General features: G+C 40.0%; 1 protein-coding gene across 1 annotated transcript; it reads right to left on the bottom strand.

The window, feature by feature from the left end:
- Positions 1–382: 382 nt before the first annotated feature.
- Positions 383–2,367, bottom strand: LOC103418352 (scopoletin glucosyltransferase-like). The gene has a single exon (XM_008356478.4). The coding sequence runs from the start codon at positions 1,962–1,964 to the stop codon at positions 519–521; it is 1,446 nt and encodes a 481-aa protein (XP_008354700.3). The 5' UTR covers positions 1,965–2,367; the 3' UTR covers positions 383–518.
- Between the last annotated feature and the right edge of the window lie 9,051 nt (positions 2,368–11,418).

The following is an 11,418-nucleotide window of genomic DNA, read 5'->3' as shown; positions in this document are numbered from 1 at the left end:
TTCATGTTCTTTTATAGTATTCCACAAGTTTCATGGGGTCGGTTTAGTGATTGTTCAATATTTAGGTAAAAATATTCATAAAATTAAATTAGGATAGTCTACATAATTTTTTTAAAAACAAAGTTACTTTAAGAAAAAAAAAGTATCCTAAATTCATTCTTTAATAATTTCAGGTTAAAATTTTAACCCAGAGGGGTTGAAGCAAAAAAACTGTTTCTGATTTAAAATCTAAATTTTATGACTTACAAATTTTATATTTTAACCCAAAAGTTAGAGATGCTCTTAGAATTATGTTCTTTGGTTGGGCAAATATACGACCCTTAAGATAAATAAAATGCACCATAAAAATCTAATATCCGGGTCAAAAGAAAAACAACTAATCTTTTAGTCACACTCCTCAACATTGACCATTCTTTTATGAATTATGAGTAACTATTCTTACTACATTGTGTACAAAACATTATCAATCGGAAATATTCAGAAAGTGTGGTCCATCTGAATGTGTGATCCAACTCTAACTAGTGGGAACTCAACTCTTCAATTAAAGCATTCAAATCAGAGTGTGATGATCCTCCTTTCTCAATAGCCCTCTTTGCCTGCTCTGCAAGTTCCCTAGCTCTGCTTCTCATTTCATCTGCTTCCTCACCCACCATAATCCTCCTCACAGCTTTCTCAACAGCTTCCTTCTTCACGCTATCCCCCACAACCATAACCCATTTTTGAGCACCAACTCCAACACCAATTTTCAGCACTTGGGTCACCAGCTTCTCGTTGTAAAACTGCTCCGCCGACACCGGCCACGTCACCATCGGCAACCCGGCAGCGATCCCTTCCAACGTCGAGTTCCACCCACAGTGAGTCACAAACCCGCCAACTGCCCCATGATCAAGAATCAGAACCTGCGGGGCCCACCCTCTTATGACTAGTCCTTTCCCTTCCATCCTATCCTCAAACCCTTCTGGCAGCCAATCCTCTTTCTCCACGTCATACTCTGGTCCAGTCCTCACAACCCAAATGAAGTCCTGCCCAGAAGCCTCAAGCCCCATTGCAATCTCCATAAGCTGAGAGGCATTGAATTTAGCCATGCTTCCAAAACACACATAAACAACCGAATTAGGTTCTTTTGAATCAAGCCACTTCAAGAAATCGTGCTCGTTGATAGAAGCTGTTTTTCCTCTAAGTGCTTTTTCTTCATTGTTTCTAATGCATAGAGAAACAGGGCCAATATGCCAAGCTTTCATCCCAAGCACATTTCTGTAATAATCTGCATAAACCGATTCGAGCTCATAGAAACTGTTCACAACAATTCCATAGCTCGTTTTCTCAGCTTCCTTGGCCCGTTTGAGCATCCGGGTCAAGTCGTTTTCGATATTTTCCTTGACATGATCCGGAACTTGGGCTCGTGTCATCGTAATCTCACCAGGAAAATCCGGAATCACGAAAAGGTCCGAATCTGACAAAGTGTTCTTGAACGGCTCATACTTTCTAACAACATGTGAGGCAGCCATGGCAAAGAAACCAGTGCCATGAAAAATTAGCCTTGGAATATCAAACTTTGCAGCAGCATCAGTTGCCCAAGGAAAAAGCACGTCTGCCACAAGGCAACTAGGGTTTTCTTCGAACAGAAGCTGCTCGAGCGGTTCTTGAAGAAAGCTTGTAGCTTTGAGAAAATTGGTGCTTAATTCTGGTGAGGGGAGTGAGTCGAGATTCTCACACCCTTCTGGCAGACCGGCTTCTACAGAAGGGAACTTGATGGTTTTGATTTTGACTTCGATGCCGCCGGAGTAGGTTTTACTTGATTGGGTGGCTTCGGAGAATGTTGGGGCATTTAGAGGAGTGGTGACTATGGTGGTTTTTACTCCTTGGGATGCAAAGAGCTTGGCCATGTCTGAGATCGGTATCATGTGGCCGTGAGCCATGTAAGGGAAGAAACAGATGTGGAAATCACGGTTTTTGCTACCCATGATTATTGGGATTTCAATAGGGCTGCGGTGGCGGTGGCGTTGTTTGTGATGCGTGAAAACTCAAATGTATAGAAGGGGAGTATGTGAAGATTCTGATTCTTCACACTATTGACAGAAGGACAAAAGTTTGTCTCTCTCAATTGTAGACATCAGCCGGTATGTCATGTACAACAACGACCGGTTAAGTAGAGTAATTTTTTCCCATACGGTCTAGAGGCATTTTTCTTCATTTGTAGATGAGATGTCTTAAGTTCAATTTTCATCAAAAACGAATTTGAACCCATTTTTACTAGCTCATTAGGAAGCTTAGCCCATTGGGAGGCTTGCCCACTCTCCCACCTTTTTTATGTAGATAATATTGTTTGTTAAAAAATAAAAATGGTTTGTCTTTGACAATTTATTAGGTTAATGAGCATAGAATAAAATAAAAATGTTTATTTGTATATTTTGTTCAAGTGAAGTTACAAGATAGAGAATTCATGAAGAAAACTTGTTCCTTTTAATTCTACCATTTTTTATGGAGATTACGAGACATAAGTTTTCTTCATAATTTCTCCATCTTTTATAGTCACTTGAATAAAATTTACAAGTTAACATTCATATTTCCGTTCAACATTCATTAAACTTAATAAGTCTTATACATTGCTAAACATCAATTGAGAATATAAATTATATTGGAACCCTATTTTTAAAGAGGCAAATTTTGTTGTTGATGCCTTTGCTCGTCAAGGTCTTCTAATAACTGGTTGTCATATGTGAGAGCATCATATTCTTGATTTTGCTTCACATGCTTTTCGTTTTGATTTTGTTGGGAATGGTTGTATCGATCCAAAGGTTTTCTTTTTAATATATGATTCTTTTGGCTGAAAAAACCAAAAACAAAAAAAAAAATATATATATATATATATATATATAGCTTGAAATTACCCACGTCAATGTCAAAAGCAATAGATTTTGGCATCTCAAAAGTCTCTCAGTGCCAGTGAGGTGTCTGTTGCCAGAGTCCAATTGCTAATCTTCATGCCATGTGGAAACTTAGGTAATTTTTATTTTTTATTTTTTTTGAGAACGAAACTTAGGTAAATTAGACATTTGGTATTTGGTATTTGGCGTTTTTTTCTTAAAAGAACGAAGCCTATTAGGGTTTTCAAGCAAAAGCAAATTGAGTAAGTATTTTTGTGATGTGCACAATTACATACATGTCATTTTGCCAAAAAGATATAAGAAGTTGTCGACCCACTCGTTCAGGATACACATGTTTTATACGTATCAAAAAAAAAAAGAGAACACTTGCTGGCCCAAGGTGGGACTTAAATTGCTCAGGCATTTGGGCGGGCTTTGATGGCCCACAAATTGCCCTCTTCAATATGGCCCACTGGAAATGCAATTTGAGGTCGAAGGGCAATTTATGAGCTCTTATCCTTGCCCTCCCACGTTCTCAATTAAGGGCATGTTTACGTATCCGTAATCGGAATGAAAATGTATAATTAAATTCCGATTACGGAGTACTCCGGTGTTTACTAAACATTGAGGAATCAAAAAAGCAATGGGGAGCACAAACTTTGGAATTCAATTCCTTGTATTGGTGGAATTGGATTCCTTAGATGTAGGTGGCAATTCAATTCCTGATTGCTTGGGCAATCGGAATGACACTTTTGTTCCCTTTATGTCACTTACTTTTTTTTTATTTCCAAGACTATCCTTTATAAACCCACTAACCCTAGTTTAATTATGCACAACTCCTTACTTTTTTTTATTTCCATGCTCATTCATATTATGCACAACTCCATGCTCATTCACATTATGCACAACTCCATGCATATGCTGAAGAGAAGAAACTACAACTTGAGTGAGAAAATTTAAATATTAAAGTAAATACTTAAATTTATAAATAAAAAATTAAACAAAAGTATTTTAGTGTGTCTATGAAATAAAAAAAGCAACTTAATCTTTTTTCTTACTATTAAAAATTATACCAAATTTTATTAAAAAAAAATATATAAAATACTTGATTTGGGACAAGGGCATTTTAGTAATCATATTGGTTTATATTCCGATTGTGCTAAATTAGTAAACAGTTTTATGAAATTAGTGTCATTTCTATTCCAATTCTAGAACATTTAAATAAACAGCTTCAACATGAATCTGATTCTGAGTTCTCCTCATTCCAACTCCTCCTCAATTCAATTCCTCCTATTTTCATTACGGTTACGTAAACACGTCATAAATGATGGCCTTCTCTCAACCTCTCCACATCCCAAGAAAGTGGTACATGTAACAAAAATGGAAAATGATCTATGAACTGCTCCTTGCGTCTATAAAAAGACGAAGCCAGGTTGAAATGAAAGGGGGAGACTGACAACGAAAAGCTGAGAGAGAGTAGAGAGAGCAGCAGAGGAGAGACGAATGCAAACTGTAGAAATAGAAAGAGAGAGTCCTAACAGAAAGAGAAGAAAGGAGCAAAGGACTGCAATTATGTAGAACGTTCACAAGGAAGAAGAATCAAAAGTAAAAGTTTTATTTTTCTTTATTATTTGTTTCCTTACACAAATCTCCACTCATGGCACAAGACCATCGAAGCAAAGTTAGTTTCCCACGTGCTCTTACAAAGATTTGCTCCAGTGAAGGATCTCTCTTTATAACAAATCAAAATGGTGCCAATCGCTCTTCACTCTAGAAGCAACCTTCCCGTGATCTCACAAAGATACAAATATATACTAAGGCAATTGACTTGAGTACAAGTATCTAAAGTCCATGGTTACAAAACCTAGCCCATGAGAATCCTAATGGATTCTCCTACACTAACAACCCACTCAAACTTGGCGGTCTCGGAGTGGCAAGTTTGGAACGTAGATAATCAAAACGAGGCGTAGAGAGTCCTTTAGTGGGAACATTCGCAGGTTGGTCAATGGAAGGAATAAACTGGACTTTGTGAGTACCCAACTTGACCCGTTCACGAACAAATCGAGAGCATACTTGGTTTGAGATACATGGAGACAACAGAAGTAGGACGAACCTCAAAACCAAGAAAATAATGAATAGGCCCAAGATCTTTAATCTCAAATTCATTGCCCAAAAGATCCATTGAATCATTGCTAGTTAACGCAATATCATCGACATAAAGTAGTAAAATGAGATGTGTCATACCATGGTGAAAAGTGAAGAGAGATGGGTTAGCAAGACTCTGAATGAAGCCCTGGCGGAGGATAAATATACTAAAGTGCTGAAACTAAGCTCGGGGAGCCTGCCTGAGACCATAAAGAGCCTTGTGCAATTTACAGACATGATAGGGTTGTTGAGGGTCCACAAAACCAGGCGGTTGAACCATATAAACATTTTTATATAAACAACCATGCAAGAAAACATTTCTGACATCTAGTTGTTGAATAGACCACTCATGAGTAAATGCACAAGAGGAATAGTGGCAGGCTTAACAACTAGACTAAATGTCTTGTCATAATAAAACTCATATTGCTGGCAGCTAGACAAGTTTTACACAGCTCAATGAAATCATCTGCATTATACTTAATCCAAAAGACTCATTTGCAACCAACTAAATTCTGAGAGGGATGAGAGGGAATAAGAGACCACCCACCATTTTTAAGTAAAGCATTAAATTCCACGGTCATGGCTGTACGCCACTCAAGGGGACGTGAGGCCTGAGTGAAACAAGTGGGTTCAACGGAATTAGAGATGGACTCCGTGAGTGAATGGGGCAGTGGGTAACAAACAGTGTCGTTGGAACACTGTTTGGGTTGAGAGCGGGCAGTGTGTGATCTAGTCTCCATGGGCAGACAAGAAGGGCGCTGGTATAGTGGCCAGCTGAGGACTCAACAAAAGTTAGCTGGAAGGCTGCAGAGATGTTGGGCTTGATGGCATGTAGACTGACGCCACATGGCTCGCCGCGCTGGTCGGAGGGACAGAAGCAGGCGCACTGGGAGCGGGAACCACTGGGCTGGGTGCGAGAAGAAGTGGGCCGGGCTGCAAGATTGGATTCATAGGTGGAGTTTCATGAGAAGGCATGATGGGTTGGGCTCTAGGGGGAGGTGCGCTGGGCTGGGATCCATGGAGAGGTGCATGCGCAGGTTCCAAGAGAAGCAGAAAAGGAGGCAGAGCTGCAGGGGTAGCAGGTTGGGCAAGCGAAAAATTATTCTCATCAAACATGACATGAAAGATAAAAATCTGATTAATGGTTAGGTCTAGACAGCGATAACTTTTATGTTGAGGCTGTAACCTACAAAAAACAATTCTTTGGAACGAGGTTCTAATTTGTTAGTGATATAAGCTCCAAAATGCGAGTAACAAACACAATGAAACGTACAAAGGTGGGATAAATTGGGATGACGATCAAATTAGCGTAAATAGGGACTAGACCAACCCAAAACCAAAGAAGGAAGAAGATTAATAATAAAGACAACGGTGAGGGAGACTTCAACCCAAAGGGATGGGGCGGCATGGGCAGTATTTAGGAGAAGACGGGTGACGGTGGATATATGTTGGCGCTTGCTTTTGGCCAAGCCATTTTGTTCAAGAGTGTGGAATCAAAAGGTAACTTGTGCAACTTAGAAAGTGCACATAGCTTACAGAAGGCCTTATTTATTTGCGACATAGAATCTAAAGACATCTTAGACAAAACTTCGGAAGACGAATGACCAAGATGGGAGTGCCACAAGGAGGAGGAAACGACATGAAAGGCCAACGGACGTGATGGGCTGACGGGATAAAGATGACCTTCACAACGGCCCTGAAACAACAAAGAACCACAATAAAAATCGAAAATTACTTAATGGAAGGAACATATAAGACATTATTTAATTTGAATTGTCGAGAACCTAATGTGAGAAAAGAAAACCCAATGTGAGTTATAGGAAGAAAAGCCTCGTTACCAACTTGGACAGTTTCGTTACCATTATAAGGAGATGAGTCATGAAGAGCGGCCCCATTGTTGGTCATGTGGTGAGTGGCTCTCATATTAATGTACCAAGTAGGATCATTAGCCGCACTAGGTGGAAAAACATGATAACCAACAATGAGGGGAGCGGGGCGATGCAGACGAGTAGAGACATGGTGGCCATGTGAGTTACAATAAATACACCAAAAATCAGGAGGAGCACTGAGGATACCTTGCTGATTAGGAGGATTAAACCCACAATTATTGGGCTACCATCCACCACGACCACCGCATCCACCGCCACGATGGCCATCACGACCCCATGCGGGCGCTGGTGAAACTCACCACGACCTCAATTTCTGGCACGTGGCAGGCCTTGTTGCTGCACGGCATCATGGGCTTGCACTTAGAAGGCAGCAACTTGGGGAGGATTGGGTTGCTGGTAATGGGCCTGCTCTGGCAGGAGAGGATGTATAGGATGCTGCAGGTTTTGATTAACGAGTTACTGTAGATGAGGCTGGCCCTCTGGCTGTTGCAGAGAAGTTTGACCCACGGACTGCTACATAAAATTGGCAGCGGGAGTAGGCCAAGGCTGGTTCTCAAAAGTTAAGAGCCGAGAACGTAGGTCAGGGAACTCCAGGAAGGGTGGAGAATTAATTACAGCTATGAGAAACATAGAATAATCAGGACCAAGACCTTTAAGGATAGAGCTCACCAAATCAGTATTAAAGACAGGTTGATTAATAGCAGCAGGAGAGTCAAATTAAAACTTAGCCTATTTAAGGTAGTCCGAGATGGTACGGGAGCCTTTCATAAGTGCCAAAAGTTGAAATCGAAGATTCGTGGCATTGGTGAGAGATTGCTGAGAAAAGTGCGCAAGACATTCCCAAATAGCTTTAGAGGAGGATTTTCCCAATTGCAGGAAAAAAATAGGCTTGGAAAGTGTAGAGGACTTGGATTGTCTGCCCTCCAATTTTGATGCCCTCTCCATGCCCTCCTGTTTTTGTGGTCACGGTTAAGCCACGTCAATATTTTATATTATTATTTCTTTTTGTTTTATTATTTTTATAAAAAAATAATATAAAATATTGACGTGGCTTAACCGTGACCACACAAAACAGGAGGGCACGGGAAGGGCATCGAAATGCGAGGACAGACAATCCAAGTCCAAGTGTAGAAGTCAGATAACTGACAACTAGTTAATCAGTCTGGAACCACGTAGCAAAAGCAGGATTTGGTGCAATGGGCTCTTTGTCAGTAGCATGAAGAGTGGTGTTAGGGACCGGAATAGAGCCATCCACATGGGCCAAATAAATTATGATGCAGAAGAAATGGCTTCATCTGACTAAGCCGAAGTAGGTAGTTGGAATTAGTGACTTTGAGAAAGTGGGCAATGTTGGGACCAAAGAGAGGGCCCAACATGGGTGGAGGATGACGAAGCCTAGTCGCAATGGGAGAAGCTAGGGCACGGTAAGAAGAGAGGAGGGGGGACGACTAGAAGTTAATTTGGAGGAAAAAGAGGCAAGGGTTTTGCAAGGAAAGGGAGACCCAAACAAGTGATACCATGTAGATTTATATTGTATTGATTTAATTGATCTCCTAAAGATACAAATATATACAAGTCAATTGATTAGGAGTACAAGTAATCTAAAGTCCACATGGATTTACAAAACCTAGCCCATGAGAATCCTAATTGGATTCTCCTACATTAACAAATCCTTCTCCGCTATCAAAGTGCTCTTCGAAATTAGACCAACAAGGTCAGCTTTCCGATGATTGTAGCAGTTTGGCATGCAAGAACAAAAATGGATCTTGCCAAAAGATGAGCATAGCAATTCTTGCCTTTTTTTTCAGAAGAACGTAACCAGTATGAATAGAAGGATGGTCGAGGTCTTCTTGCCATAGCATGTCTGCACGCAGACACGGACGTGCTAGAAAGTGAACTCCTCCAAGATGTTCAAAATCAGTGGCTCGGATCTACTCGTCAAGCATTTTCTCGGCGCAAAAGGTCGAAATCTACTAGTCAGGGAATTTCCGGTACAACAAGTCTATACGTGAAAATGACATCTCTACACCACGACATTTGTACGCTAAACACTACGAAAAAATTCTGTAGACAACGATGGTTTTGAAGACTGCATCTCGTGTAGAACAAGGAAGCAACCGCCAAATGACGATGTCATCATTAGTCCCTACTGTAGCAACAAGGAGAAAGTCCCCACTGCATCTCATTCAATTCCAAACGTCGACGGCTGCATGTTCTTCTTTAATCACAAAATGTGCAAAAGAAAGGACGTTCAGTTCAATTAAATTGTTTGGTGTAGGCTACTGCCTTCAAAGTTGTTATCTAATTCAAGGATTATAAATGCTAAGAGACGACCTGCAACAAAGAACAAGGATGAAGGTCCTCTTATTCACGTGGTCCCCCCACAACCCAGGTCCCGTCTGCAGAGTGATTAGGCTCTCAGAAGTCCAAAGTATACCGCAAGCGCGGTCTCTAAAAAGAAAAAAAGAAAAAAGGAGAATCCAAATAACTTTAGAGCTTCAGGAGGGGCTTATTTGGACTTGAAAGAGTTCATGTTCACAGAGAAGAAAAAAAAGCTTTCTAACAACTTCCCAAATTAATTGGGAAAGACACTCACGTGGCAACCTTTATTTATTTATTTATTTTTTAAAAAAAAGAAAAAGAAAAAGAAATCGATAGCTCTCCAATGTGAAATCATGTGGTTTCTTTTATAAATTTGTGCCTCTTGCCAAAGAGATTGTAAATTCTACAAGAAGAAGAAAGAAGTCTGCAAACAAAGTTCCCAATTTTATGAGGAATGCTGCTCACATGGGATATTGCCCCACCTTATGGCACAAAATTGCATGAGTTGAAACTGCACAAGGCATCAAACACTCCAAATGGCACAAAGTCCTTACCTGCATAAACTGAAACTACACAAGGCATTAAACGCTCTAAATGGCCCAAAGCCCTTACGTGCACGAGCTGAAACTATACAAGGCATTAAACACTCCAAATGGCCCAAAGCCCTTACGTGCACGAGCTGAAACTACACAAGACATTAAACACTCCTTGCATGCACGAGTTGAAACTGCACATGACACCAAATCCAAGCAAACAAAATTTTCTTTTTCAATGGGTCATTGACTGATCAATGAAAACCACGAACTACATTGGTTTGATTCCACCAAGGACACGTAGGCAATCTAGTACCACATCCTAAATGCAATTGCAAAACAAAAATACCAACACCCCGGTTTTACCATGAGCTCAACAAATCACAACAGTTAGATTCCGGTCCATGCACAAGTTTGGGACGCAAAGTCCGCATCTTAGAAACACCCTTACAAAGAAAGAGACAAAAATTTATAATCTAAAGTTCTCTCTTGTGAAATCCAACCAATGCCATGTTTAGGATTTTATATCGAACTACTTGTAAATTATATGAAGATTTTTCTATGTAATCAAATATATATTTCATTATATCTAGCTTTGTGTGATACTCACAAGTTAATAAAGGGGAGTTAAAGAAAATTGGATCCTTACCCCAACTTTCTCTAACCCTTTGGCCAAATATGAGTTTTAACCCAACTTTATGGCAAATTTAGGCTAGAATTCCACCTGGATTAGTGGGTGGCCCACCATATGTGCATATTTTTTTCAGTTTAATATTTATCAATGTTCTAAAAATCGGCCTAGGTGAAAGCCCCATTGCAATCTCCTTAAGCTAAGAGGCATTGAATTTAGCCACGCTTCCAAAACACACATAAACAACCGAATTAGGTTCTTTTCAATCAAGCCACTTTAAGAACTCGTGCTCCTTGATAGAAGCTGCTTTTCCTCTAACTGCTTTTTCTTCATTGTTTCTGTTGCACATAGAAACAGGGCCAATATGCCAAGCTTTCATCCCAAGCACGTTTCTGTAATAATTTGCATAAACCGATTTGAGCTCATAGAAACTGTTCACAACAATTCCATAGCTCATTTTCTCAGCTTCCTTGGCCCGTTTGAGCATCTGGGTCAAGTCGTTTTCGATATTTTCTTTGACATGATCAGGCACTTGTGCTCTTTGTTGGTGCTTAACCTCTTTGAGCTGATTTCCTGAAGCCAAAGTTAGAGTTTTGAATTCAATTTTTATAAGGCTTAATTCGGATGTAATGAGAGTCGTTGGATCATAGTCCAAGTAGGTTGTCCCTCTAGCCTAAGATTTAAGTGATAGATTATAAAATGTGTAATCATCTCATAGGGTGATGGAATCAAAGGCTAGGATTTGTTCTTGTTGTAAGTTGTTAGAGAAGAATCTCTCATCTCTCTCCTCTAACGGTTATATTTGGTTGGAGGTGAATGGAATGGTAATCAAAACCTTCATCACTCTCGTAGCACCATTGCTGCATATTCTCTGCAATTCTCTCTTCCCAAACAATCCAAAACTTCATAAAACTCAATACTAAAAGCTATGAATGCTAACATGGCTTCAGAAACTAGAATTGATTCGAGTTGTGTTTGAGCTCATTTGATGATCGAGATTGTGCGATTTCTTGAATCCAATGTCTAATATG

Source organism: Malus domestica, chromosome 05 (assembly GCF_042453785.1).
Source record: "Malus domestica chromosome 05, GDT2T_hap1".
Classification (NCBI taxonomy): Eukaryota; Viridiplantae; Streptophyta; class Magnoliopsida; order Rosales; family Rosaceae; genus Malus; species Malus domestica.
The sequence above is the reverse complement of the archived record's forward strand: the minus strand, read 5'-3'. Positions and strand labels throughout refer to the sequence as shown.